Source organism: Danio rerio, chromosome 12 (genome assembly GCF_052040795.2).
Source record: "Danio rerio strain M-AB ecotype USA chromosome 12, GRCz13ab, whole genome shotgun sequence".
In the NCBI taxonomy this organism is placed as follows: domain Eukaryota; kingdom Metazoa; phylum Chordata; class Actinopteri; order Cypriniformes; family Danionidae; genus Danio; species Danio rerio.
In genome coordinates this window covers 10,469,474-10,497,330 of record NC_141032.1, presented here as the reverse complement: position 1 = coordinate 10,497,330, position 27,857 = coordinate 10,469,474, and the positions used below count along the sequence as shown (strand labels likewise).

General features: G+C 34.5%; 1 protein-coding gene across 3 annotated transcripts; it reads right to left on the bottom strand.

Moving 5' to 3' along the window:
* On the bottom strand, positions 1–26,610 carry fam117ab (family with sequence similarity 117 member Ab). Of its 3 annotated transcripts, none has more exons than XR_015503233.1 (8): positions 26,247–26,610; positions 21,660–21,799; positions 12,805–12,924; positions 12,630–12,716; positions 4,487–5,791; positions 3,553–4,122; positions 2,730–2,844; positions 1–1,069 (listed from the first exon to the last, which is right to left on the bottom strand). XR_015503233.1 is itself a non-coding variant. In XM_087274518.1 (8 exons), exons 1-8 carry the CDS (start codon positions 26,347–26,349, stop codon positions 889–891), a joined length of 1,017 nt encoding a protein of 338 aa, XP_087130644.1. In that variant the 5' UTR covers positions 26,350–26,610; the 3' UTR covers positions 1–888.
* Between the last annotated feature and the right edge of the window lie 1,247 nt (positions 26,611–27,857).

The following is a 27,857-nucleotide window of genomic DNA, read 5'->3' as shown; positions in this document are numbered from 1 at the left end:
TCATGTTGCTCATTTCTCCTTTATGGGTGCCAAAACATACTGCAGACAAACATATTTAAAGTGATGCATGACAATAAAAGTACAAAAAAACCTTCATCTTCAGTCAGCATATAGTATTCTACTTCCCGATTGAAACTCATTCATCATCTGAACAAAACATTTCAACCAAAGCATTCTAAAACAACCAATAATCATGTGCATGTCGAACAATGCAAGTCAAATAATATGGCACCATCCACATTCTATAGCTTATGTTTAGCGAAAACGTGCAAACAGTACTATCTTAACAAACAACTATCATACATACTGTACAGATTCATCTTTAGGAGAATAAAAAAACAACATACACCATGTAAACATTCATTAGCCAAACTTAAATGCAAATCCAAAAACTTGAATAATGGCCTATAATTGTGGAAACCCCCCCACAATACATTCTTCAATAAAGGAACTAAACAAAGCTAAATACTTTATGTAAAACTAAAGCTAAATTTGTCTATTTGTTCATTCACTGTAACAGATTTAACACTGATTTAAAATCCAAACATTGCATTTACAGTACCATTCATCTTTATATAGCAAAAATGTAACATTCATTGTCTAAGAACTGCTATTTCCTTAAGAAAATAACTGCCTAAATTGTTTAACCATAAGCCATCTTCACCACTCACACTGTGACCCATATAAAGAAAGCCAGTACTCTCTCTTATCACTAATACTTTTTTTAAACTAGAAAACAAATGTGTAAGGTTTTCACTGACCAACGATGAAAAATGTCCTTTTTTTTTTTTTTTAAATCAAGGTCAGATGCTGAAGCAAATGCAACAAGCAGTGCTTTTTAAAGATACAGCCATTTCACCTCTTACAAACAGGTTTCTTAGGAAGTGTTCACTGTCCAACCCAGCAGGAGCCTGGAGAAACTGAAAGGCTGCAGATCAGAAAGTCCACTGGAGGGAGGAGGGGCTTTGGGAGACTGACAGGGCAGAAGGCGGAGCCCGTGTGTGTGGTGAAGTTCACTTTGTTGGGGTCGGGGCAGGAAGACATGCACACTTGCTCCAAACATGAAGGGCTGAATTGGAAAAAAAGGGAGAAAATGACTAAAGACGTAAGGTGGAACGATGGGAATTAAGACCCCAGTATAGTGTTGGCACTAACTGGTACAAATACTTTTTAAATGTCCATTTCCCGCTAACATTCGAGCATTTTGCCAATTGCCAATTGGCCATTGAGTTCAAAAGCTCAATAGAATTCAACCTTTTTTATTCTCAACGTAATTTCATTAAATTCATTTTTATTTCCATAGTGCTTTTACAATGTAGATTGTGTCAAAGCAGCTTAACGTAGAAGTTGAAGTTCAGTTTAGTGCAGTTCAGTGTGGATTAATTTTCATTGCTTAAAGTCCAAAGACTGAGGAGCAAATCCATCGATGCGCAGCTCCACAAGCGAGGAACAAAACTTCACCAATTGACAAAAGTGAGGGAGAAAAAACCTTGAGAGAAACAAGGCTCAGATGGGCACGACCATTTATTCTCAGACTTCTTGTATAGAGCTGCAGTGTAGGCGGCGGAGGCTGGAGAACACTGGAAATCTATCGAGGAGAAGCTGCATGTGTGAGTAGGTCACCGACAGGTGTTCAGATCATACCTGTTAACCCAACCATTTTTCCCAGGATTCTTGGGTATTTTACAGTCCTATTCCGATATCATTCCGTAAAGGTATTTTGCCGTATTTTCAGTCTTTCTTTGAAGGCTGGCAAAAAACATTTAAGAGATGATCCTCTCTATATGCAATTCATACCGCCGAACCAACAGGGGCCGCCTCTTGCTCTTAAATGTAAATCTGTTCTATACTTTCATTTTATTTAGCCATGAAAACACTAAAATAAATATTTAAAATGGCGGGATTCCCTTTCCTTTTCATTACAGGTGCCATCACCCCTCTTATGCAATCCTCTAAACAGCCATATATTGTTGTGTGACTGTCAGCTAACATGCTCCATAGTGATAAGTGGAGGCTGTTTCCCTAACGGATTCTGTACTCACTTTTGGGTGCGTGTTTGAACAGACATATACACAGAACAGTTTTAAAGGGACACCAGTTATTTAATGTAATCAAAAATCTAAATAAATAAGATTCATTTGTTGTTCTTTTTAACAGAATGTGTATTATACAGTAAGGAAAAGATTAAGATTTATTAACTTAATTCCATTTCATTGTAATAGCTATTAGCTATAAGCTAAACAGCTTGCTAATTTTTTTCTGCTAATACTATTTTTTTTTTTAAGAGGGGGGGGTATCCCTTATTATAATGGGCATATCCCTTATTTTCACATCCCAATGTTGACAGGTTTGGTTCAGACAGGCCCACAGAATCTATGCGGAGACTCGTCTGTCACAGGGGTCTTTCAGGAATCAGTCTCATGCTCTCCACTCCTCCATGACTGCCTTAGCATCTGCTCAGGATACGGCCTGATCCAGGATTATGTATCCCTTGGCATCATCTCTTCGCAAGTCTTCATTTCAGTACTGATTGGTACTAAACTTGATACTTTTGACAACACTACCCAAGAACACTTCAAATGAAGTTCTTATTTCCATTTAGTTTGAGGGCAAATAGAAGTTTGAAAAGGCTAATTGACGGTATACTGTAATTGAACCACTAAACTGCTGCTTTTACCTCTAAACACAATGAACACACAACAAATGACAAACAATGGCAGCCTACTTACAAGTTTTCTTCACACACTCGGATTCTCTCGCAGCCCTCTGGAGGATCTCTCTGAAAGCAGTAGCTGTTATTAGGCCGTGGCGAAGAGGACAGCATCAGGATACACGAGTTGACTTCTTCAACAGAGGGAAAAAAGCAGGATTACAGATTAAGTTTTCTGAAACCAGGGAGATTTCCTGAGCTCAGTCAAAAAAAAAATTATTTTATTAGGTGTACCTTAAATGCACAGTACACAATTTTCACCACTAGAGGGCAAATATTCATAAGAAACAGAAGCATAGTTTGATGACTGAGTGCGGAATCATGGGAGTTGTTGTCTTCATTACATCCTAAACACTTAATTCTTGTTTTATATTTTGTTACAAATTTGTTATAAATTTAAAACACCAAATAATCCTGAAAGAAACCGTCAAAGTTTTGTAATTTTCACTGAATGAAGAAAGAGCAGTCACAAAGGGCTTTAAGATAAATTAAATTAATTAAAATGTTTAATCTGTGACTGAATCCCATACAACAAATCACAAAAGTTGTCAGTCAGTTAATAATACAAAAATAACAATATAAGCTACATTTAATGAGTGTACAATGTATATTTTTCATTTCAAAAATTGGTTGAATAGAGACTATATAATGTATCCATGTGAAATTATGGCATACATTAATTACAAGGGTAACTTTTTGAATGTTACTTTACAGATTTGAGTTGCAATTCAGTATTTGTTTATTTTGTTTTTCAAACTCGTCATGTATTTTCACAGGGCAGGAATATTTTGACATGAAAATTTGTACAATATTCTGCAGTCAAATTAAAAAGGGAGACTTACCAGTGTCGAGGTCTAGAGGGCGCTGTGGAGAGCAGGATGTGGAGGACGAGGATTGTGAAACTACACAAGAAGAGTCAATCTGAAACTCACTCATGAAGTTCAGGTGCGGGACAGGAGCTCTGTGGCCATCAGGAACCTCAAATGACTAAAACATAATTACATGAAGTTTCTCAATTTTAGAAGTTTGTAACTAAACCAAGTGTCAAATTCCCTGACATTTCTCTGACTTTCATTGACTAAAAAGCTGCAATTTCCATTATCTAATGTACAGAGAAAATAGGTTGTTTTGAGCATGGAGTGGAAAAAAACTGTACTTTAAATAAATCCATTAATTATCCATTATCAGGCTTTATTTACTTGTTTATACTCAGACATTTTTGATATAAAGTTAAGTTAAATAACAAAACTGTCATGACTTGTTGAGACATTTTATTGTTGTTATTATCAAGGGCCTTTTCAATCTCTGTGGAGTCCACACTATTCGCAACACTCCACATTTTTTTTCTGGTAATAATTTTTAAGTAATAATTTTGACCTTAATTTTTCTTTTTATTAAAAACTGCTTTTATTCTAGCCGAAATGAAACAAATAAGTCATATTTTTAAGTGTAGCCTGTGTTGGGTAGCATAAGTGGTTGCTAACAGAATCGAAAATGTAGCTAATTGGGTTACAAGCTAATTACTGTCTTGACAGTTTTTTAGCCTCAGTAAAAAGTTAGTTGTGTATTTAAACTAGTAGATTTGTGTAAATATTTATTATTTATTGTTTTAATTAATGTTGCATTAATATTATAGAATAACTTTCTAGTTATTAAGATTCTAATAAGATTCTAGTCAATTCAACCTTATACACAAATTTTACAGTATGTCTGATAATATTTTTAAGTCTTAGTTGTTTTATTTCGGCTAGAATAAAAGCAGTTTTTTTTAAACACCATTCTAAGCTAAAAATGCTTTGCCCCTTTAAGCTATTTTTCCAATAGTCTACAGAACAAACAATCGTTGTATAATAAATTGTCTAATTACCCTAATTACCCTGCCTAGTTAATCTAGTTACCTCTTAAAAAAATATCTAGTAAAATATTATCTACTGTCATAATGGCAAAGATAAAATAAATCAGTTATTAGAAATGAGTTATTAAAGCAGGGCAGCCAATAATTGAGGGGAGCTAATAATTCTGACTTAAACTATATGTAGCTTACAATATATAGCTACTTAGGCAGCTGTCTGGAATCCTCAATTCTAATTGGTCAGTCTTAACATTCCAAGGTATGTTATTCCTAGATAGCAACCATTGAATAACACAGAACTACGAAACACCTTGAACGTCAGCCTTATGTTAATATCCATATACTCACAACCACATTCATTTATATCTGCTTGTCTGTCACGCTGCCATATATGACAGTTAGTTGCCGTCTTGTGAATGAATAATAATTTAGGTTAGTCTGTTCTCCATTCAACCGGTTTCATTTCTGTCAGCTTTACATTTACATTTTTACATTAACATTTTGTGACTGAATATTGCGCAGGTTAGTGAATGCTTCATAAGCTCTATTCAGCTGTTATCGATTATGTCAGCTTTGTGTTTGGTTAAAGAATGAACCAAATGAATCTGAATCTAATAAGTGTGATAAAGTACATCCAGGTCAGTTGATTTAGTTGAATAAAGTCATTCAGTCTTCTACAACAGCCCTCAGATTCATCTTAGGTTACCGATAAGCCTGTCATGCTTTAGTTTGTGATAACAGCCTTCTGGATGTACTTTATCCCTAACATAATGCTGTTTGTTCTGATGACCTTTATTCTGATGACCTTGCTTCAGGCAGTACAATATTTCCGGTTCTAGGGTTTAAGCAGGAAAGGAATAAACTAGAAAAAATAACCATAACAATAGATGGAAAACAACCTAAACAACATGCTAAAAAAAAAGGCAAGTAACATGTAAAATGATTTAAAAAATTTTTTTTTTAAAAACTCCCTGACATTTAATGCCTGGAATCAACCTTTTAAAGTTCCACGACATTCCAGAAACTCCATGACCCGTGGGAACCCTGTGTTAGCGACTTTCACAATCTGTAAAGATGGTGAAAAGTGTAAATAAACTTACTCCACAGTGGTGAACTGGTGATTGATGTATGAAGACTTTCTCCAGCTCCTGATCCAGTCTCTCTTCACTGTGCCGCAGACGTGTCGGCAGTCGGGTTAATGACGCAGTGGGGATTACCACGGCCGGGGACTGAGAAGAGAGGAATCACACACTTTGGTACTACGATGATTAAAGGATTTAAGTTTAATTCTAATTTTGAGATAATCAAACAAGCATTGATATGTTTAAAGAGTGAGCACACCCAAAAATGAAAATTCTGTAAATCATTACTTAACCTCATGTCGTTCCATTCGCCTGAGAGCACTTTTATACTTCTTTTGATTTGATTTATTTATTTATTTGGAACATATATTTATTTGGAACAGGGTTGAAATAAAGCAGGATAAAGCACAAGCGTATTATTTTCCCCACCCCGTTATCACACACATCATTCATTTATTCAATTTAGTTCTTCTTTTACTAATCTCTTCTTTTAAGATGAGACATATTTTATCCTTTTGGCATCTTTGACATATTGTATGTTTGAATCCATTTGTTCATTTCCATATTACAGACCCAAAAAATACATTGCAAACAGCCATTAATTGAATTTTCATCATACCTTTCTCATTTTGTTCTTATTCAATCACTTTTATTAATCATTAGATTTATTTAATAATATGTATAAGATTTTAAATTGATTAATTTAACTTTTTAAATTGATTAAATTGAACTGAACTTAAACACTGAACTACACTGTTCCAATTTATTATGACCTTCTATGTGAAGCTGCTTTGACACAATCTACATTGTAAAAGCGCTATATAAATAAAGGTGAATTGAATTTTATTGAATTAATATACTGACATTGTTTGAGAATCTTTTTCAGACTGTTCCATAATCATAGATTATAGATTAAATGTTTTTACAGTTTTGGGCATACAAAACTGTTCTTGGAGCTTCATATACAGTATTTATCAGATCTTAACTCTGTTACTATTTGTAAGAACTGGTAACTATAACAAATTACTCTTTTAAAGGAACATGCCCAACACTGCTGATGTGTGATGGTGGGATAGATAATGTGTGATGGTATAAGTGATTCGTTATGTGTGATGTGATATTTTTGTTCTTGTTTTATGGTATGAAAAAAGCAGATACAGCAATACAAATGATGAGTAAACCATGACTTAATTTCCTTTTTTTTTGACAGACATTTAAAAAAAAAAAATTTTATTTCTACAAAAATTAAAAGAGAAGACAAACATAGAGAAGATCAAGTCAAGTCAGTTTTTACCTGTACTTTTTTTATATTTCCCGAATGCTGTTTAAGGCTGTTTAACTAATTTTAAACATAATAGTAGAGCTGGGCGATATTGCACAAACAATTGTCCCGAAAAATTATTCATATTATTCGATATCGATTATTATTGAATATTTTTTAACAATACATTTAGGAATATTAGGATTTTTTTTATTTACCAAAATAACTAAAGGCAAACAGTTTTAATAGTCAAAAACAAAAATATTTAAACAAAATATCTCATCTTTATGATAAAATAAACATAAGTGTAAAAAGACTCTTAAACTTGATAAATAAAATTTTACAAAATGGTAAATGGTGTGTGCAATGGTAAAGGTAGATCAACATCTGTAAGGTGTGAATAATAATAATAATAATAATAATAATAATAATAATAATAATAATACAGTGAACTTCAAACTCTGTAAACAAAACAAATTATGATAATCAAATCTGAGCTTTCAAGTAAAGGAACCAGCCATCATTATTCAAATACATACTGAACATTAAAAATTGTAATGACTATGCTAAAAACTCTTTGAGTTGGGGTGCTAATGGCATAGGATGCACAAGAAAGGAAACCAAAAAGCCACTCTGGCGACATCTTTTTTAAAATTTATAATCTCTACACTGCTGCTATATGGCACTCATTTTCAAATGTTGTAATTCTGACCTCAAGTGACAAGCGCAAGCTTTCCTTAACCATTTTCTATAGCATCTCTCATAACTAGGCGACAGTTTTATTAGCGGATGACAAACAGACCATTGCTGCAGCTCCGATGCAAGTTTATGGAGAAAAGTAAAAAGCACTACATTGTTTGGATGCACTCTACTTGACTGAGGTAATTAGTCTGCCATTACTTAAATGTGTGTGTTCCATACAAAGTTTGAAGCAGATTGGTTAGTTCTGCTAACATGAATCACAGTGCGCTCGCGGCAGTCTGAAATGTTGTTTAGATGTTTTTCAAATAGGTGTACCTGGAAAATGGGTGCATCACATGCGTGCCATTTGCACATGGGCACGTCGCTTCCATGTGGGCATGGCGTGCACCTCCATTGGAAATGGCATTGCTTCCAAGACACACTCAGCAGCCACATTGTAATAAAACTATAGCCTTCATAACGAAACTTTATACCAAACATTTTAATATCCATATTGACAATGGTGTTCGGTCAATAAATACAGATATCGATTTTATCGCCTAGCCCTGCATAATAATTAAAAAAAATAATTTCTAATAACTAACTTCTTTTGTCTTTGTCTTAACATTTTACTAGTCATTTTGCAATAAACTAGTCAGCTTAAAGTGCAGTTTAAAGGCTTAACTAGGTTAACTAGGCAAGTTAAGTTAATTGAACAAGTCATTGGTCAACAGTGGTTTGTTCTGTACCCAAATCAAATAGGAGGCTAAAAATACTGACTTTAAAATAGTTTTAAAAAAGGAAAAAAAAACTTTGATTTCATTCAATTTAAAATAAACAACTAACGCTCCATTAAATAGCACATAGGAAATAGTTAGAAACATTATTTCATAGATGGGTTGACAATTTTGCATTCGACTGTAAAAGAGCCTGATCATAACACTGACAAATCTGATATGCAGCAAGGTGGTATTACAGCCTCATAAAATCTTCACAGCAATATATTTCAAAGTCTGTATGGTTTGAACCTTGTGATTCTTGCAAATTAGCAACTAGCTGTTCACCAATCTGCAGCTGACCAATACAATTTTAAAGAGTGTGCTAGTAAAATGTTTACAGTGCATAGCTGATATAATGTGCGAGTCATGTTGCAGATAACTAGACTTATTAGGCGGACTAGCGTGTTGCAATGGATAAAAAGTAGTCAAAATAAAAATACCAATATATTTAACTAAAATCATAAAAGAAACCAGAGTGTAAAACTGTAAAACTGGGGTGTGTGATTTCTGTTTGCAGCTGGCCAGCGCGTGTTTAAAGCAGAACGGGTTTTGATACAACCACTCTTCCTGTTACTTTTTTGCAATCCTCCACACTTCCTCTAACATTTGTGTACATGTGAATGTGTGTCAGAATATGGCTCTAGAGTGCATTTGAAGGCTTCACCCACAGACCGCTGAGCTCATTTGAATTTTATGAGCGTCTAGGAGCTTTTGGCAGAGAAAAGCATGAGCCTCCCTAAAAGTACAGAATTTTTTGAATTTCAGATTGTGATATGCTTGCACAGGAAAATGCAATGATACAGATTTTCACATAGGAATAGGCCAGACGATAACTGATACCTAGATTTTTGGCAGAGTTACTGTTGCTATTATTATGGTGTTGGTGTGGGTGTTGGGGCATTGGCACATAGCTAATGTGTTATGAGTGTTTGTTACACTTTTGCTTGCTCGGCTGTTCCATTTTAGTGATCTCTATGATAAAATCCTTGAATACAGCTAAAATCCTTCCATAAATGAATAGTTCACCCAAAATCTGGACGATTTTCTGCTCAACCAAAATGTATTTTGAAAAATATAGGTATAATCTCACTGCAATTCATAACTGTATAATTTAGTGGTTAATTAGTATGATTTTTAGTATGAACACTTTAGTATCATTTGCCCAATGATGGTTGGCTTTAGTGGTTGGGGTTTGTGAGCACGCCTCATTTAAAAAAATCATACACTTTTGTAAGGATAAAATAATATACAAATTATAGGCAATTTTCTTACAATACAAAAAATAGTTACATTCCCTTGTGAGATCAGTCTGTTCTTCGACATTGAGCAAAAACTTCTCAATTTAGAGTGCTTGTGGTCTAGGTAAGTGTTGTCTACAATTGTCTAGTTAAGACACACTGCAAAAATATGCTTTTCATTATATTCTTGTTCTAGTCCAAATTTTAAAATAATTTAATCAAGATGTATTTTCTAAACACTTAAAAAATAGTAAGTCAAAATTAAGTGTTTTTTCCTAAAACAAGCAAAATAATCTTGGTTTTGGTTTATAATAAAATTTAGCTAAATCAATTGGCAGATTATTTTGCTTGTTTAAAAAAAAAAGGACTTAAATTTGACTTAATATTTTTGAAAACAAAACAATATTTTTTTACTGTCTAGAAAATGCTTGACTTGTACATTTAAAAAAAGTTGGACTAGAAAGAAGACAAAAACTGCCAAGAGTAATAAATTCTTTTGCAGTGCATATGTTGTGATGAAATCAAGCCCACCAGTTTTGACAAAAACAATCAAAAATTCAAAAGTACCAAAGAAACAATAAGCAGGAAAACAAATCAGAGAAATATACTCCAAATAAATACTAGCACCATCTTGCACGACTAAGTGCTTTGCAAGTACACTGTAAAAAGTGACTAGTTAACCAATTGCCTTAAAAGCAACAAGTTGACTTTACAAAAATAATGCAAGTGAACCCATGTCTAACTTGGAACTGTTGAGTTGACTTAATTTTTATAATTATGCTCATTGTACTCACTTTTAAAGTTTGTTTTTCCCAGCTTTTCAGTATTTAGCAAAATGACATTTATTAAAATAAATCTGCTCTTCCAGACTCCAGCGTGTCTTCTAAACTCAATACAGGCTATAATTGTAGATTTTATAGACTTAATGAAGCACCAAATATGTAATATTTTTGCAAACACACATTGCATATTTTTGCATTATGACCTTCATGAACTTGTTTACTGATCAGCAAGTACAGTATGGTTCAGGTTAAGGGCAGATGCAGGGGGTAGACTCTAAAAATAGAAGGATAGGAACAAGCATGGTCCCAATAAGACAGCATTTCTAAAATAAAATTACATAAAGTTAAAGTCAGAATTATTAGCCCCCTTTGAATCTTTATCTTTTTTAAAAATTCTTCCCAAATGATGTTTAACAGAGCAAGGAAATTTTCACAGTATGTCTGATAATATTTTTTCTCCTGAAAAAATCTTATTTGATTTATTTTGGCTATAATAAAAGCAGTTTTTTTATTCTTTTAACACCATTTTAAAGTTAAAATTATTAGCCACTTTAAGCTATATTTTATTTCGGTAATCTACAGAACAAACCATCTATATAACTAATATATATTAGTCAGAATTATTAGCCCCCATGAATTATTTACTCCCCCCTTTATTTTTCCCCCCAATTTCTGTTTAACAGTAGTTTTAATAACTCATTTTAAAAAAATGAGTTTGTTTGCTATGATGAAAGTAAATAATCTTTAACCAGATATTTTTCAAGACTCTTCTATACAGCTTAAAGTGACATTAAAGGCTTAACTAGGTTAATTACAGTAGGTTAAGGTAATTAGGCATGTTTTTGTATAATGATGGTTTATTCTGTAGACTATCAGACAAAATATAGCTTAAAGAGGCTAATAATTTTGTCCTTAAAATGGTGTTTAAAAACTGTAGCCTGAATGCTGTTCCAGTTCCAGTTACTGATTCCGTGATGTCAGTGTAAATGAGTAGATATTCTCAAATATTACAGCTAAAATAGCTTACTGTCATAGCAGTCATTGTTTTTTTTCCACCACTCTCTTGGTGGCGGTAATGGTGTGCGACGTATCTGAAGAGCGGTGGAAGCGTGTGCGTGCGATGTACCCGAGCGGCGAGGGTGAGTTATGCCCAACGTACCTGAAGAGCAGGTAGGGATTCAGTGGAGAGGGGTGTGTGACGTATTTAAGGACGCGTGATTTCCGGAAGATTATCATTTGTTTGCGGGCATCAAGGAGTCTCTATGCATTTGCGGGAGACTCCCGAAACTTCCGGGAGACTTGTGATATCTGGGATTACATTAACGTTACTGGCCATTTTGCGAGCTTGTGTAGCTCTTGCCTGGAGTAGTGTTTGGAGGTGGGCAGGTGTGGTGATATGTGAACAGGTTATTGAGATTGGCTGTTTTGTGTCGGGTTCCAGGGTTGATGGGGCAACAGGGGCGGAGCCAGCACAAGCAGGCAGACACAGAAGACAGCAAGATTGTTTATGAGTGCATGCTTTAATAAAGTGATATTCTGAGTTCAAAAGCCATGTTCTACTGCTTAATATGACAGCGGGGAAGGTAGCATGTTGTCTGCCACGTCATTTGAGATGCCATGTTGAGGGTTGCTTCACTGGAAACATTATATTTTGTACTTATCCTCTTTTATCTTTTTAGATGTTAGTCTGAATATAATCGTTTGGTTTGTAATGCGTACCGAACTGAAAGTCTCGTACCGAATGGTTCAATACGAATATGCGTATCGTTACACCCTTAATATATATATATAATATATATAATAAATAATGTTTTGTCATTGAATAATGTTGTTATAGCTGTTAAAATTGAATACTGTTGTATAATGTACTATGCAAAAAGCATCTACAATATTTAAAACCATATAAAATACAGCATCTAAAAATTCTGTTATTATTCCACACTGTCTCATAAATGTACTACAATGCACTTAGGTGCAAATATGCAGCATTTACAAATAGCACTAAATGTGCTTAGCAAATAGTAATAATTTTGCTGTTTTCACCAGACATTATTTGGACTTATTAGCACAAATATCCTATGCTTTTTCAGTCAGCTCTTAAATAGCACTGCATGATCTTATGTAGAGTTTGAAAAGGGAAATAAGGATTGAAAATGAGGAACTAAGGAGCGTAGAACAGCAAGAATGAGAGAATAATGGTGCGTGTGTGCATGCATGTGTGCATGTGGGTGATTGTACGTGTACCTGATGTTGGTTGTGCAGTTTCTCTTTGCTGCCAACTGGAACTCCTGACCGTTGCTTCTGTTGCAGTTGTTGTTTCTGCTTGGATAACTTGGAAACAAAAACAGAACATTTTACATACTAAGTTAAACCTTACACAAGTAACTGTAAATTAAGTAGCGTCCTATCTTTGACTTACTGATGAACCTGGACACGCATCACTTCCATCCTGGAGACGTTCTGGATTCCCCCACGATGCAGAGCGTCTGTGCAATCTAATAGTCGTTGTTTCTACTCCAGCAAGCCACGCTCGTGGTGTCTTTTACAAAAATACCAACCATCAGCATCACTTCAGACAGCATAAAAAAAAATTTTAAAAAAACTTGGCTAAACAATTTAATAAAGTGATACTTCATGTTTATTGATTCAGTCATAATTTATTCAAAGCATGTTGCAACAGGTCTGAATTTGTGCAGCAAAAAGAAATTGTGAACTACAGCATGACAAGAATTACTTATTTTGCCATCTGCTTTTCATATAAAGCTATTGCATGACTGTGGAATTAATCAGTTGAATGTCGATTTTGCAATACAGCTGAGCTGAAAGTCGCAAGTTAATTTAGTTATAGTAATAGTAATTTAACCTCATATAATTAATTGTTTAACTGAACCACACACTGAGTACATTTACATGGACACCAATAATTTGATTTTAATGCGATTAAGACGATACTCTGATTAAGAGTTAACCATGTAAACAGCAATTTTTAATTAATTTAATTAGATTAAGGTCATCATCAAACTAAAGAGAAATCGAATTAAAACATGTGGAGTATGATGAATTTAGTCACATTACTGAAGTGCAGTACAGACATGTAAACACCTTAAATCCAACTATTACCGTCATGTAGGACTTTTCGCCGCATTTTGCGACAGGATAAACACACCCACACACATTCTTTGCACCTACCGAGTAAGTGCAGATCACAGACACCTGCATCGGGAAATGCAGAGTTTTTTTTTTTCTTCCATTCAGTATGCGGTATTACTTCCATTAAAACAACACTTCCAGCAGTTCATAGTTGCATCCAATATCTCGTTTGTCATGGGGGGCATGCATGAAATGTTCCCGAATGAAAGTAAAAAAGCCAAACTGCAGGTAAAGTCGATAAATTAAGAATGAAACACCCGAAATTACATGAAACTCCGGAAGAAATGCGAATAGCGCGGTGACGCAATGACGTTAATCGAATCATGTGCAATAACATGTAAAACGCGATCATGAAAGGAATATTCAAAAAGCAACTCATGTGAATACCTTAGTCTTATTATTCTCTTAATTAGATTAAAGAAATTAATTCGATTACTGATGTCCATGTAAATGTAACTGCCTTTTTAAAACCATCCTTCAAAGCTCACATCCATCTGCCTGCATTCAATGGACAACAACCTATACAAAGAACCAAAAGCTATATTTATTGAATTTATAGAACGTACACCAGAATCTATTTTTATTCATTTATGAATGATTATGGCTCAGATGATGATTTAAAGTTGTTCAATTAAGTCAATATTTAAGTTAAATATGTTAACTTACAGTTTACTTACTGCACATACTCTCTAGTCAGGTTTGTTTTTTTATAGATCACAACTTTTGGAAGTGGCGTACACAGGTTTCCACCCGTTTGGGGTATACACCATCTTTATAATGAGACGCCCGAAGTCTATTTCCTATATATTTTTTCTTTTTCAACAATCAGTTTTTGGTTAAATTCATAAATCATGCTATGGATGAAAAATTCCCAAATGTAACCAAAGACTTTTTTAAAGAAAATTAAATAAAATGCATCCTCCCAAACAAATAAACATAACATGACACATTTGCCCTCAACTCTTATACAACAACTCTGTTGTTATATCCTTGTTTTCATCATGTGGTTAAGTAGAAAACAATTGTAGTTTGTGGGTGAACCTTTACAATTAGTTTTTTTTATTAACTCACATCAACAATAAAACAATGAATGAGATACTAAATTATAATTTAACTGGGGAAAACAGTTGTGGATATAAAAAGATGGGTAAGATTTTGGTTTAAACTATGGGGAACTGAAAACAGATGATATTTAAAAAATGAGAATGTGCCCACTTCCTTTCACAGCTGAGCTGATGGCTAAAGTTCACAGCGATTGCAAATCATAGACTGATGAAACAGCCTAGTTTAAGCAAACCATGGTTTCAGAAGATACTGTGAGAAACTTTGGTATATATACACTATAGTAGTCTATCTTCTCATTGCAAGCCTATTTTAAAAAACATTTTAATTAACTAAAATAAAATTTATAAAAAAAAAAAAACAATAAATGAAAAACTCAAACAAACTAAATGAAATAAAATTATATTCAGCAAAAATTTAAATAATTTTTAAAATAAAGAAGAACACAGTGATGTTAAGAGAAGTACTTGTTAGAGCAAAGTGTAATGTATATTTTTTAAAAAATACTGTACATTATCATTAACAAAGTTTGTCTTATTCTTCAAAACGTAACTTATAATAACTAACTTTTATATATATATATATATATATATATATATATATATATATATATATATATATATATATATATATATATATATATATATATATATATATATATATAGGGTGGCACAGTAGCGCAGTGGTTAGCAGTCGCCTCACAGCAAGCAGGTTGCCTTTTCAAGTCCCGGCTGTGTAAGTTGGAATTTCTGTGTAGAGTTTGCAAGTTCTTCCCGTGGTTTCCCCCACATTTTAAATACATGCAGTATAGGTAAATGGGGTATATGCACACAGACTTTTAATTTTAATCAGCCAGCCCCAGAGCTTCTGGTTAATTGTCATCTCATACAAAATTGCTAGTTTAAGATCTGATTTCTTTAAAAAAAGAAAAACAGCAATCTGCATTGCCTGGTTGAGATACAATATAAAGTGGGTATCAGATCAAACAAGAAGCACTGCATTAAGTTATATTTTTCAGGACCATGTCTTTAAAATATGGAAATTAATTTTACTCCAGTGTTTTCAATGGAACTTCTGGGGTAGTCTGCGGCTAATGACGGCAACTGCGTTTAATTGGTCTTTTATCTCTTTTTACGATTTACCAAGCAAATGGAAGCTTAAATCTATTTAACTGATTATATTTGAATTGCATAACAACGTTGATGCTGTAAAAAGAACCTTATGAAATTAAAAATAGACATATAAAGCTTTTACTAAAAGTTTATCATTGGCTGAAAAACACTAGCTGTGCATATAGCCCATTGAATAAACTGAAATTGGCCATAGTGTATTAGTGTGTGTGAATGTGAGAGTGTATTGGTGTTTCCCAGCACTGGGTTCCAGCTGGTAGGGCATCTGTTTATATAAAACATATGCCAGAATAATTTGTGGTTCATTCTGCTGTGGTGACCCCTGATAAATAAAGGGACAAAGCCAAAGGAAAATTATATATGTGATAAATTAGGCTGTAACCAAATTTAGAAAAAATTTAAAGAAAACTAATTAGAAAATGCAAAACAAAAATAACTTTGCTGCAGTAATGACCCAAAACTTAGCAGCTTCCCGTTTCCTGGAACAAAACCCGTTATTAGTCAATTAATAGTTAGAATTTATTGATGCATTTATTGCAGAAAAAAATTTTGCCACTTTAATCCCCATCAAAAAAGCCAATTACTCAAAACAATGGATCCAAAAGTCTAACATCTTTTCAGTCACAGCACCATTTCTTGACTACAGCACTGTAACAACATCGGTTTCTGTAACTGAGACTGCTGGTTAACTAATAACGGGTGAAATACTGTACGTGTAAATAGGGTTCATTATTAACTATTCGTGTACCATGGTATTTTTAAAGAATAACACTGCTACTTCCATTATAATGGAAACTTTGCTAGTCTTAAGATAAACAATTATTCCATTCAAGTAAATTCCCTAAAAAAAAGGTGTTTGTTATGTTCAATCAAAATCTGACTATTTGGGCTCTATTTTAATGGTCTAGGTGCAAAGACTAAAGCGCAAAAGCATTAAGGGCATGTCTGAATCCACTTTTGCTATTTTAAGAACGGAAATACGGTTAACCCACTGTGCATGGTCTAACAGGGTTGTGCTTATTCACTTAATGAATTATGTGTGTGTTTTGAGCATAATGTGCATTAAACCAATCAGAGTCTCATCTCCCATTCCCTTTAAGAGTCAGATGCATTACACCATGGCACATTTGGCATTTACAAGGCAGACTTTGTAAGTGGAAAAGCTGAATACTTTATTAGAAAGAAAACAGTTAAACAAACAATTTGCATGAGGATAAAGAATAGGCCTCCTTTATTCAGCCTCTTTACTTTCTCTTTACTCCTTTACTTTCGTGGATAAGAAAATGGTGTTGTACGCACTCCATTTTTTATTTCATTTGCGCAAAGATTTGTTTCAAAACTATTTCTAAATTCAGTTCCAATTTCCAGCAAACAAATAAATGAACGACAATAACGAAATGTGGTCAAAAACATATTGGAGTCATATCCAAATACACATTTTATTCACCATATGGTGATGTATATGTCTCTAAAACCCAACAGGTGGATAAATACAAACTTGTTTTTCTTAAAACAAATACAAATATGCATATAATAAATAATGCGGCTAATAATTATACAAATGCAAATTGTCATGAATGAACTGAAAAAAAGGCATGGAGACATGAAGGCATGGAGGTAATGATTTTTAGATTTATGTAGAAAATAATATAATTTTTGTAACTTTTTAATCCTTTAAATTTCATTTGTAAAGAGATTTGTGTATTGCTGTACATCCTGTGCGTACATTAATGCGATCTGTGCTGGACTTTTTAATTGGTGTTTCATTGGTCAATGGCACAGTCTATTTCAGTTTTTCAAAATAGCAACGTGCCAACCATGCACCTTAACACACCTCTATTTTAGACCAGCACGCTCTTCAGTCCACAAACTGGCACAAATGGATTTGCTTTTTAAACAAAGTGGCTCAAAACATGAAAGGCCCTATCATACACCCGGCGCAATGTGGAGCAAGGCACAGCGCAATAGTCTTTTGGTAGTTTCAGCTTGGCGCAAGAGTCGTTTTGAGGCGTTGCGCTACGCTGTTTAAATAGCAAATGCATTAGCGCTCATTTGTGCACCCAGAGGCGTTCTGGTCTAAAAAGGAAGGCGTACTGCTGGTGCGTTGCTATTTTGAGAAACTATAATAGATTTTTCATTAGACCAAAACTAACCCGGTCTAAACTCTGGCGCAGAGTTGCGCCTCGCTTACGCACTGCTTAATACACACAAGAGAGCAATAGGCAAATATCTTTACATATGAAAAAAATGTAAATATTAAGGATATATATAGGATATAATAAGAAAAGATATTGGATATAAATATAAAGGATTAAAATATTACAAAACATATTATTTTCTAGCCTACATAAATATGAAAAACCACTGCTTTTATGTCTTTTTCATCTCGGGAGGCTTTTTCAGTTCATTCATAACAATTTTGTATAATGTTATTATTATTAGCAATATTATTTATTATATCCATATTTATATTTGTTTTATTAAAAACAAGCTTAGATTTGCCCACCTGTCAGGTTTTAGACCATATGGGGCACAGCATTTGTTTTAGGATATAACTCAGGTTTTTGAGCACACTTTGTTATTATTGCTCATTTATTTGTTTGCTGGAAATTAGAACTGAATTTAGAAATAGTTTTGAAATTAATATTTGCGCTTAACAAACAAACTTATTTATTTATAGACTAATTGATGTCTGTGCTTAAAGGTTTCCCTATCCAAGAGCGAAAGTGAAAGTATATCCATTATCTCTCATTCTCACGCAGTAGATGCTCTGTTTAACAGTTTTCGGTTAAAAAACTGTTAACTGTATGCTTGTGAAATGCTCATTTTTTGCCACTTAGACTTACTTTGTGTCCTGTAAATAGCGACACTCTTGGCGCGACGCAGCTGGCTCTTAGAGGGAATGGGAGATGAGACTCTAATTGGTTTATCCTCAAAACACACCTATAACTCTTTAAGAAAATTAACTCAACCCTTTTAGACCATGCGCCTTGGCGCAAAGAAAAAAAGTTGAGTTGGTCTGAAAATAGCATCAAATCACCCCAAACACGTCTTGCGCCTTAAACGATTGCAAGTGTGAACTGGTGAATAAGGCGTATTTGGCGTGCTGTTCGGGGAGAGGGCTCTGAGCTCGGGGAGACACCCCAACTCAAGTTATTCCCCTTATTAGGAAACATAGAGGAGTTGGGATTTGAGCGAAGTACCTAGCCCGGCCCCAGAAGTCGTGAGATGCTGCAGGTAAGACAGCTTTGGTAAATATAGGGGTTTGTTCAAGAACTGATTTGATAATAGAATAATTGTCAATTACGTATCCGATACTGAAACTTCTGCGCATGCTCCTCCGGAAATTTGTTTACAAAACATCACTTGTGGCGGATGTATAAAAGGACCCTTTGTTTCTTCAGCATTTGGAGCTTTTGCCACAATATTCTTATTCAGAAAATGATGCACAAAAACACCCCTACTCAATATTCCATTTCAGTTTTTAAGTACATCATTATACTGAAATGAAAGTCTCAGCAACTCCTGATTCATGCAGCCTTTAAAGTTAATATGAAAAGTTGTGATCGTCTTTTCTATGTATAACCAAAAGAGCCAAATGTAAAACAATTACATTTCTAACAATCCGGATTTGATTCAATGAATGTAATTTGCTCTGCCACAGCTCAGGAAAGGTGTCGCAAGAGGGATATTTGAATTGAAATTTACAAGAGCAAATCCTTTTTTTAAGTAATAATGATGTGCACAGAATTATCGATATTAATTTCATAGTGACTCTTAAATAGGTTGTTCACCATGATGGCAGGAACCGTATACAGACAGAGGATGTGGGGTAGGCAGTTTCACTCCACAGCACTCAGATAAAACCAACAAGAAATGCAGAAAGTGATAACAAATGAGAGCAGGACTCACCCAAAAAATTTTTGATTCCAGTATAATTATATAATCTAATAAAAATCTTACTACATGCTGAGTCTTCTAACAGTGACATGGTGGAACACAATCAAATTTATTATGGATCATCTAAAGTTTTATCTAAATTTAAAGGATTAAAGTTGCATCTAAATTTAAAGGTGCCACAGAATGCATTGTTAAATTATTCTTTACAACTGAAGTAGTGGAGAGGTTTTTTTTATCTAGATCACAGGTGTCAAACTCAGTTCTGAAAGGGCCGCAGCTCTGCACAGTTTTGTTCCAACCCTAATTAAATACACCTGATCAAACTAATTGAGTCCTTCAGGCTTGTTTGAAATCTACAGGTAAGTGTGTTGGAGCAGGGTTGGAACTAAACTGTGCAGGGCTGCGGCCCTTCAGGAATTGACTAAATTATAATTATACTTGACAAAGGGAACAACAGAGATAAATTTAGAGTTGCATTTTGTGGTTTTAACAAATATGAAAACATAAACAGGAATTAAAATCAAACTCTGCATAAACAGATGAGTTTTTGAAATGTATTGCAAATTACATGTTTTTATTTTTTAAACGTTCATGTCTTTGTCGCCTCATTACAAACATATACAGCAAATTTCAAAATGTATACATTAAACGTCTTTTAAACAACATTTAAACAACCTTTTCTGGATGGCAATGAATAAATGTATAATTTGTAAATCGTGCATTTTGCGTTTTGACAAGCTGTGAACCGATAAGATCACGTATGGCTTCCTGCTTCACAGAACAGCTTACTTTTCCTTAAAGTCTTTTTATCAAAGATTTCCACATTCACTACCTGACTAAAGTCTTGTTGTCGATCCCAGTTGTAAAAGCAACAAATAATAACTTAACTTCTCGTTGATCCTTTGGAAAAGTGACAGAAGGTAGATTTTCTCACTGAGTAATCTGTTGAACTGCATCCCAATCATCACAAATACTGCAGAAGATCTATTGGAACCCTCATGGACCCAAGATTCTCTCAGAAATCAGTCAAGTTTGATGAAGGGAAAATCATAGTTTGGGGTTACATTCAGTATGGGGGCATGCGAGAGATCTGCAGAGTGGATGGAAACATTGACAATCTGAGGTATCAAGACATTTGTGTCACCCATTACTTTACAAACCACAGGAGAGGGCAAATTCTTCAGCAGGATAGCGCTCATACTTCAGCCTCCACATCTAAGCTCCTGAAAGCAAAGAAGGTCAAGGTGCTCCAAGATTGGCCAGTCCAGTCACCAGAATGAACATTATTGAGCAAGTCTGGGGTAAGATGAAAGAGGAGGCATTAAAGATGAATCCAAAGAATCTTGATAAACTCTGGGAGTCCTGAAGAAAGCTTTCTTTGCCATTCCAGATAACTTTATTAATATTTTATTCGAGTCATTGCAGAGATGTACGGATGCAGTCGTCCAAGCTCATTGGAGTCATACACAATATTAATTCTTTTTCCGCTGCACCATGACTTTATATTCTATACTGTACATTATCTCTGTTAAGAAGACTTTTTCTGAGCAAAGTCAGCCCTTACTGTCCTAATTGAAAATCAAGGCATGATCATATTTTATTTTGGTAAAAAAGCGCCACTTCTGATACCAAATGAATCAAGTTATTATTTGTTGCTCCTAAAGCATGGATGGACGACAAGTCTTTTGTCAGGTAGTGTATGTACAGTAGTAGGCATAATAAAAGCTTATATACTTTAAAAATAATATAATCTCACTAGCAAGCATTTTGGCCAATCAATCGCTGCCCGGGGTATGCATATTAAACTATGCATATTGGTCTGTGTTTTTTTCTGATTTACCTGTTTTTGAATTTACACTCATGGCATTTGCATGAAAACAAGGAACCATGACCCTTAAACCCAATTGTTATGTCATTTCCATGTACTGAACTCCTATTATTCAGCAATGCCTAGGTATACTGGATATTTATTCTATGGAACCTTTAAACCAGCAGCAAATCATTCAGTCATGAGGAGATTGAATCTCTTCACCTGTGTGGATTTGTCTTCCCTGTCATCTCTGTCACCTTCTTTGGGCCACTGGCCATGCAAGTATGACCCGACAATTGCATCCAGAGATAGTGTGCGGCGAATGCGAGTCTGCAAACGCCACTCAGCTTTAGTCCTTTCACCTGAAGGAAGAAGAAAGCTTGTGTTTTAGGGTGTGTTTTTATACTTAGTCATTTGTTTTTCTTGTTATGTTTCAGTCCACTAAAATACACACAAAGAAAATGATAGTCACGCTTAGGGCTGCACAATATATCGTTTCAGTATTGGTATCGCAAAGTGTGCGCCCGCAATAGTCACATCACAAGATATGCAATGTTGAATTGGGATTACATTTGACACACAACATTTTTGGAGACACTGCAGAATTTGACCATAATATCGTGTTTTAAGAACTGTGACTGTTTGAGCATTTAAATAGAGTTTAAATCATTTTAATAGTGCATAAATACAGATTATTTTTATTGAATTATTTATACAATGAAGATTATGCAATGCTATTTTACATTTTATTATTTACTTTCTGTGCCTGAATACTGCAATACTCTCCCCAAAAAACCATGAAGCACTGGTTGTTTCACTTTTATATTTGCTCCATTGTGTTTATTTATGACTGTAGTTTGTTTCTTTCATGCATAGAATAAATTATGTAAAATATATTTACATTTCACTCCCCTACTTAGTCATTGTATTTCATTTGTTTTGTTTTGTTAAAGTTGTATTTATATCACTATGTATATTGCAGAGAAAAAAAAAACATCGCAATGTCAAACTTTTCAGTATCATGACAAATCTTCCAAAACAATGCCCGTGTTTTCTTTAGATTTTTTTCCAGCTGTGGCAGCTGACCTTTTACACAAATTTACCAACTACCTATGGTGTTATTTCAATGACAAATTAAGAAATGTGGTGAGCACAGTATTACAAGTTGAGATCGCATTTTTGCAATACGAGCATGCAAATCTTTTTGCTTGCGCACCAATTTCCTCTGCTCGTGCACAAAACTTCTTGCAAATATACACTGCTCAAGCGCAGATCTTCTTGTGCGCTCTCAAATAAATGCTGCTGAAGTGCAATTTAGTGCATTTATGTAGTATGTCTCCAACATTTATTAGATTTGTTAGGAATATTTATAAATGTCTCCAATAGACATTTATAGACAAAGTAAAGTGAAACGGCTATAAACTCCAGCAAAATCTATGTATGCAGAACCATAGACTTTTAGATCTAAAAATAAATTAAAATTATGGTAACTGTGCTCATCCTAACTGAAAGCTACGTTGTGTTTGCTGGCCTCATGCCTCACGCACCTGTCAGGCAGACAGTCAGTCAGCACGTAACCTCAAAGGGTTAAACAAATAATGCACAGCACTACAATTAAAAAAAAAGTTCACTCTGTCATAATTCACTTACCATTTAATAAGTTTTGGAGCAATTATAACCCGCTATTAAAAACAACAACAACGACTGAGTGTTTTGAATGTGAAGCTGGAATGTAGCCATGGCAAGAATGGAAGAATGATTGTAGTGGAAACCATGAACGCTGTGATTGGCTAAACGTGCTTGTTGTATGCATGTATGTGTCATATTGTTATCATTTGAAGCTTATAAAACCTGTTAAAGGGGACCTATTATGCCCCTTTTTACAAAATGTAAAAACAAGTCAAAAAAGATTGTGTATGTCAAGTTTTAGCTCAATAAAATCCACAGATCATGTTTTAGAACTCTGAAACTGACCCTTTCAGGCTTTGATCCAAATTGTGCTGTTTTGCTGACTGTCGCTTTAAATTCAAATGAGATTGAGCTCTTTTTAAAAGAGGGAGGAGCTACAAACACCTATGCATCAGCTAAAAATGTGAAAAGTAGTGTCACAAAAGAAGGCAGTCTTCTGTGGGCCACGGCCAGGGCTTTTTCTCTCCGATGACACATACAGGGAAAATATCAAAAAAAAAAAAAAAAAAAAGTTTTCTGCTGTTTTTCTGAAGTCTAATTATATGAAAATAGAATTAATATGTTTAAATACCATTAGAGGCTGGTTATATTCACACACTATTGCCACAAAACTGTTTAAACACCCTATACAAGTGATCATTTGCATAATAGGTCCCCTTTAAAACAGGACCAGGAATTCCTCCATCACACACAGACACACACACATGAAGATCTGCCGTTAAATCATGATCAAAATGAAATAATCATAAAGAGAAAAGCCAGGTATGCCTGAGCATTCTGTCCTTGTTATAGTTGCATCCATCTTGTGACATCCTGTCCTGTTTCTGCTTAATTTAGAGGTTTCAGGTGACGTAGTGGCGCAGTAGGTAGAACTGTCGCCTCACAGCAAGAAGGTCGCTGGTTCGATCCTTGGCTGGGTCAGTTGGCGTTTCTTTGTGGAGTTTGCATGCGTCCACCGGGTGCTCCGGTTTCCCCCACAGTCAAAAGACATTTGGTACAGGTGAATTGGATAGGCTAAACTGTCCGTAGTGTATGTGTGTGAATGAGTGTGTGTTTGAGTGAATGTTTCCCAGAGATGGGTTGCGGCTGGAAGGACATCCGCTACGTAAAACATGCTGGATAAGTTGGCGGTTCATTCCGCTGTGACGACCCCGGATTAATAAAGGGACTTAGCCGAAAAGCAAATTAATGAATGAATGTTCCACACCAGAGTTCATTTTAACTGAAATCCATACACAGATCCCAAATCATAACAGAGCAAACTGAAACACTGAAAACATCCAGCCAAATGTGAACACACACCGAAACAGACAAAGTTTCAGACTAAATACCTGAAATCAAAGAGTGCACAGAAAAAAAAGAAGAAATTCCTTTCTTATTCAACCATGAAACAAGCTATTAAAACACTTTCTGTTATATTAATGTACTACAATCAAACATAGTAAAATACTACAATGTGCTTTAACCTCTTTTATGATAAACTTTCCATTCACTGGTCCAGATCAAAACAGTTTTGCAATAACTAAGAACTGACTACCCAAAAAATGTTATGCAAGAAATAACACATCAACAGTCAAAGATACCCAGAAAAAATGCTTTAAATATTTGCCTATTAGTTTGCAATATATTACCTACTAGTGGTGTTTCTGAGGCTAAGAGGGCCAAGAACACAAACAATCCATTGTAAAGCCACTATTATCAACATCGCAGTTTGAGCTGTTAAGATAAACATGCATTTCAGAATGATGTAATCGGACATCATTTATGTAATAGGTCTTACTTTAATTACAGACATGAACGAATGCTGATGATGAATCTTATGACTTCAGATGCTTTAAAGAACATCTTGTGTTTCAGTGGAAACAAAAAAATGTGACCTTCACTACAAAGAAGTTCACATGATCAGTGTCACAAATTGTATTATTTGATTAGTGAAATACCTGAAATATTTTTTGTACATTCGTCTCAGTGCATTAAAAGGTCCTTCTTCAAACATTTGTTTTTGACATTTTAAAATAAAGCTTTAAAACAGATATAGAAGGCTTGGAAGGAGTAGGTTTTCATAGGTTATGTTTCAAGATTAAATTAGGTAGCAAATAAATAACAAATGTTTACAACAATATGTTTTATAATACATTTGTAAACATCCTGCTGCCTATTTTTAAATTTTTTTTTTTTGTTGTTTAATCAGCATTAATTTGGTATTAATCGCAACTTTTAATAAAGAAAATGACTACAAATATTAAATTAAACTTAATAAAATGTAAATAATTTAGCCGAAACCCGATTAAATGATTTTTTCTTGTTTTTAGAAGAAATCTTTGACAATTCTATAATCAAAATGCATTTATTAAATTAACAGGCTATTTTTGTTTCTTGATTTAAGAAAAATGTCAAAGTTAAGTGAGTTTTTCCTTAAAACAAAAATTAACAAGCTGCCAATAGGGCAAGCAATAATCTTATGTCAAAACAAAAAACAAAATGATTTTGCTTGTTTTAAGGAAAAACCTTTTGTTTCCATAATTTGATATGGAGTAGAATGATGTTGAATTGAGGTAAAGTTAGTTTAATATTTGCACATTCATTTATTTTAATGGTTTTTATATTGTTTAGCACTCTACTTTAAATATTTGGTCTGAAATAACATCAGTATTCAAAACAACATTAGCACTATTTAAATGACTGTGATCAGTGTTGTTCTTTCATAGTCATTGGCTGCTAATATAATTTCCCCATTTAAAAAATGCAAATAATGCCTTTTCTGAAAATATATTATTATGGAGAAAGTCAGAATGTGTGAATATGAAACCAACTTTACCCCAATTGATGATGCAGCAGCAGTCGAGACAAAACTGTATTGTCTAAGTACTAATTAAATGAGTTTACTGTTAAATTTTATATTTCCCAATGAGGAACCACCATAGTTGCAAAACCCAAACTTTAAAATACAAGTAAGTTAATTAATGTACGCGTTTAGAAAGTTTAAAGCCTATTTGAAAAGATAGTAAAGTACAGTTTCGAACTGAAGCTATTCATAATGTATATATTGAGGCAGGACTTTCAGTGGTGTAGCTCTTGTGTGGTACATTAGTAGATGGTGGTGTGCGTTAAATACTTCACCTGGTGTAATGTTTGTGATTGCAGCTCCAGTTGCTTTGTGCAGTGTGAAGGGAACAGTAGCTTTGAGAGGCTGGAGACCTGATCCGCTTCTAGACATCTTCATCACTCGGCAAACACTGGTTCACACGCTTCTTTCTGTCTCTGTAGAAAACATAACAAACCTGCGCAACGTACGTAAAAGACGACGCGTGCAAAATTCAGTTTGTTATCTACGTCCTGTTGTAGTTTGTCCTTCTTCAACTGTCTATTACCAGTTGTTTTAGATGTTTCTTATCTAGTTCTTAACCAGACCTAGAACGTTAACAAATTCAAGTAGTGCTCAAGTATAAAGTTAAGCGAGTTACTCTGCTGCTGAAAGTGGAGTAACGCTGAGGACGCTTTGTCGCATCTTTCATTCATTTTGGGAAGTGGGAGGATACGTTTACTACTCGCCTTTTGATTGGCTAAAAGAAATGCCAGCAATACGCGTATTGGATAATGCGACATCAATCCTGTAATAAGACGACATAATTTATTTAAAGATATATTTCACTCATAAATTTAACATTTGGTATTCATCTACTCATCATCCGCCTGTCCACAATACAGGCGTCTTTTTCCTGTTGTAAAACATTACATTTTTATTTCCATTTTTTAAATCAGTTTTTAGCTGAATATGTGGTCCACGATGTTTCTTAAAATGGAAGTCAGTAACATCTGTAACTTTGAGAGTAACAAAATAGAAAGAAAATGCTGTCAAAACAAAAGGAATGCCCATGGGCTCTGTCGAAATATCACGGTCTTAATTCATTTATTCATTCATTTTCTTTTCGGCTTAGTCCCATTATTTATCTGGGGTTGCCACAGCGGAATGAACCGCCAACTTATGCAGCATGTGTTTTGCACAGCGGATGCCCTTCCAGCTGCAACCTACCACTGGGAAAATATCAAGGTCTTGTGAAACAAAATGATTTATCTATGCAAGAAATATTTCTTTTACATTAGGTCAATGGTTACAGGTCTTGAACATAATTCTAAATATCTTCTTTTGTGTTCAACAGAAAAAAAACAAACTCAAACAGGTCTCTGACAAGTGATGGGTGCGTAAATGATGACAGAACTTTCTGTTTCATTTGAACAATATCTCTTTAAGTGAGTTTCCGTCCATGTCATTATCTAGTTAACTACCAGTAAGAGAAGTTTAAACTTGCACACAAATTGACACGCAAATCAGAAATCTTAAAAAAAAGAAGCCATTATCAGAACTTCTCCTCCAGACTCTTTAATTATTCACTCATTTTCTTTTTGTTTTAATCCCTTTATAAATCTGGGGTCGCCACAGTGGAATGAACCACCAACTTATCCACCACGTTTTATGCAGTGAATGCCCTTTCAGCTGCAACCCAACACTGGGAAACACCCGCCCATACTCACATACACTACAGCCAATTTAGCTTATTTAATTCACCTGTACCGCATGTCTTTGGACTGTGGGGGAAACCGGAGCACCCACGGGGAGAACATGCAAACTCCACACAGAAAAGGGGCTCGAACCAGCAACCTTCTTGCTGTGAGGCCATTGTGCTACCCACTGCGCCACCGTGCTGACCCTCTTTAATTATAGTGTTTTTA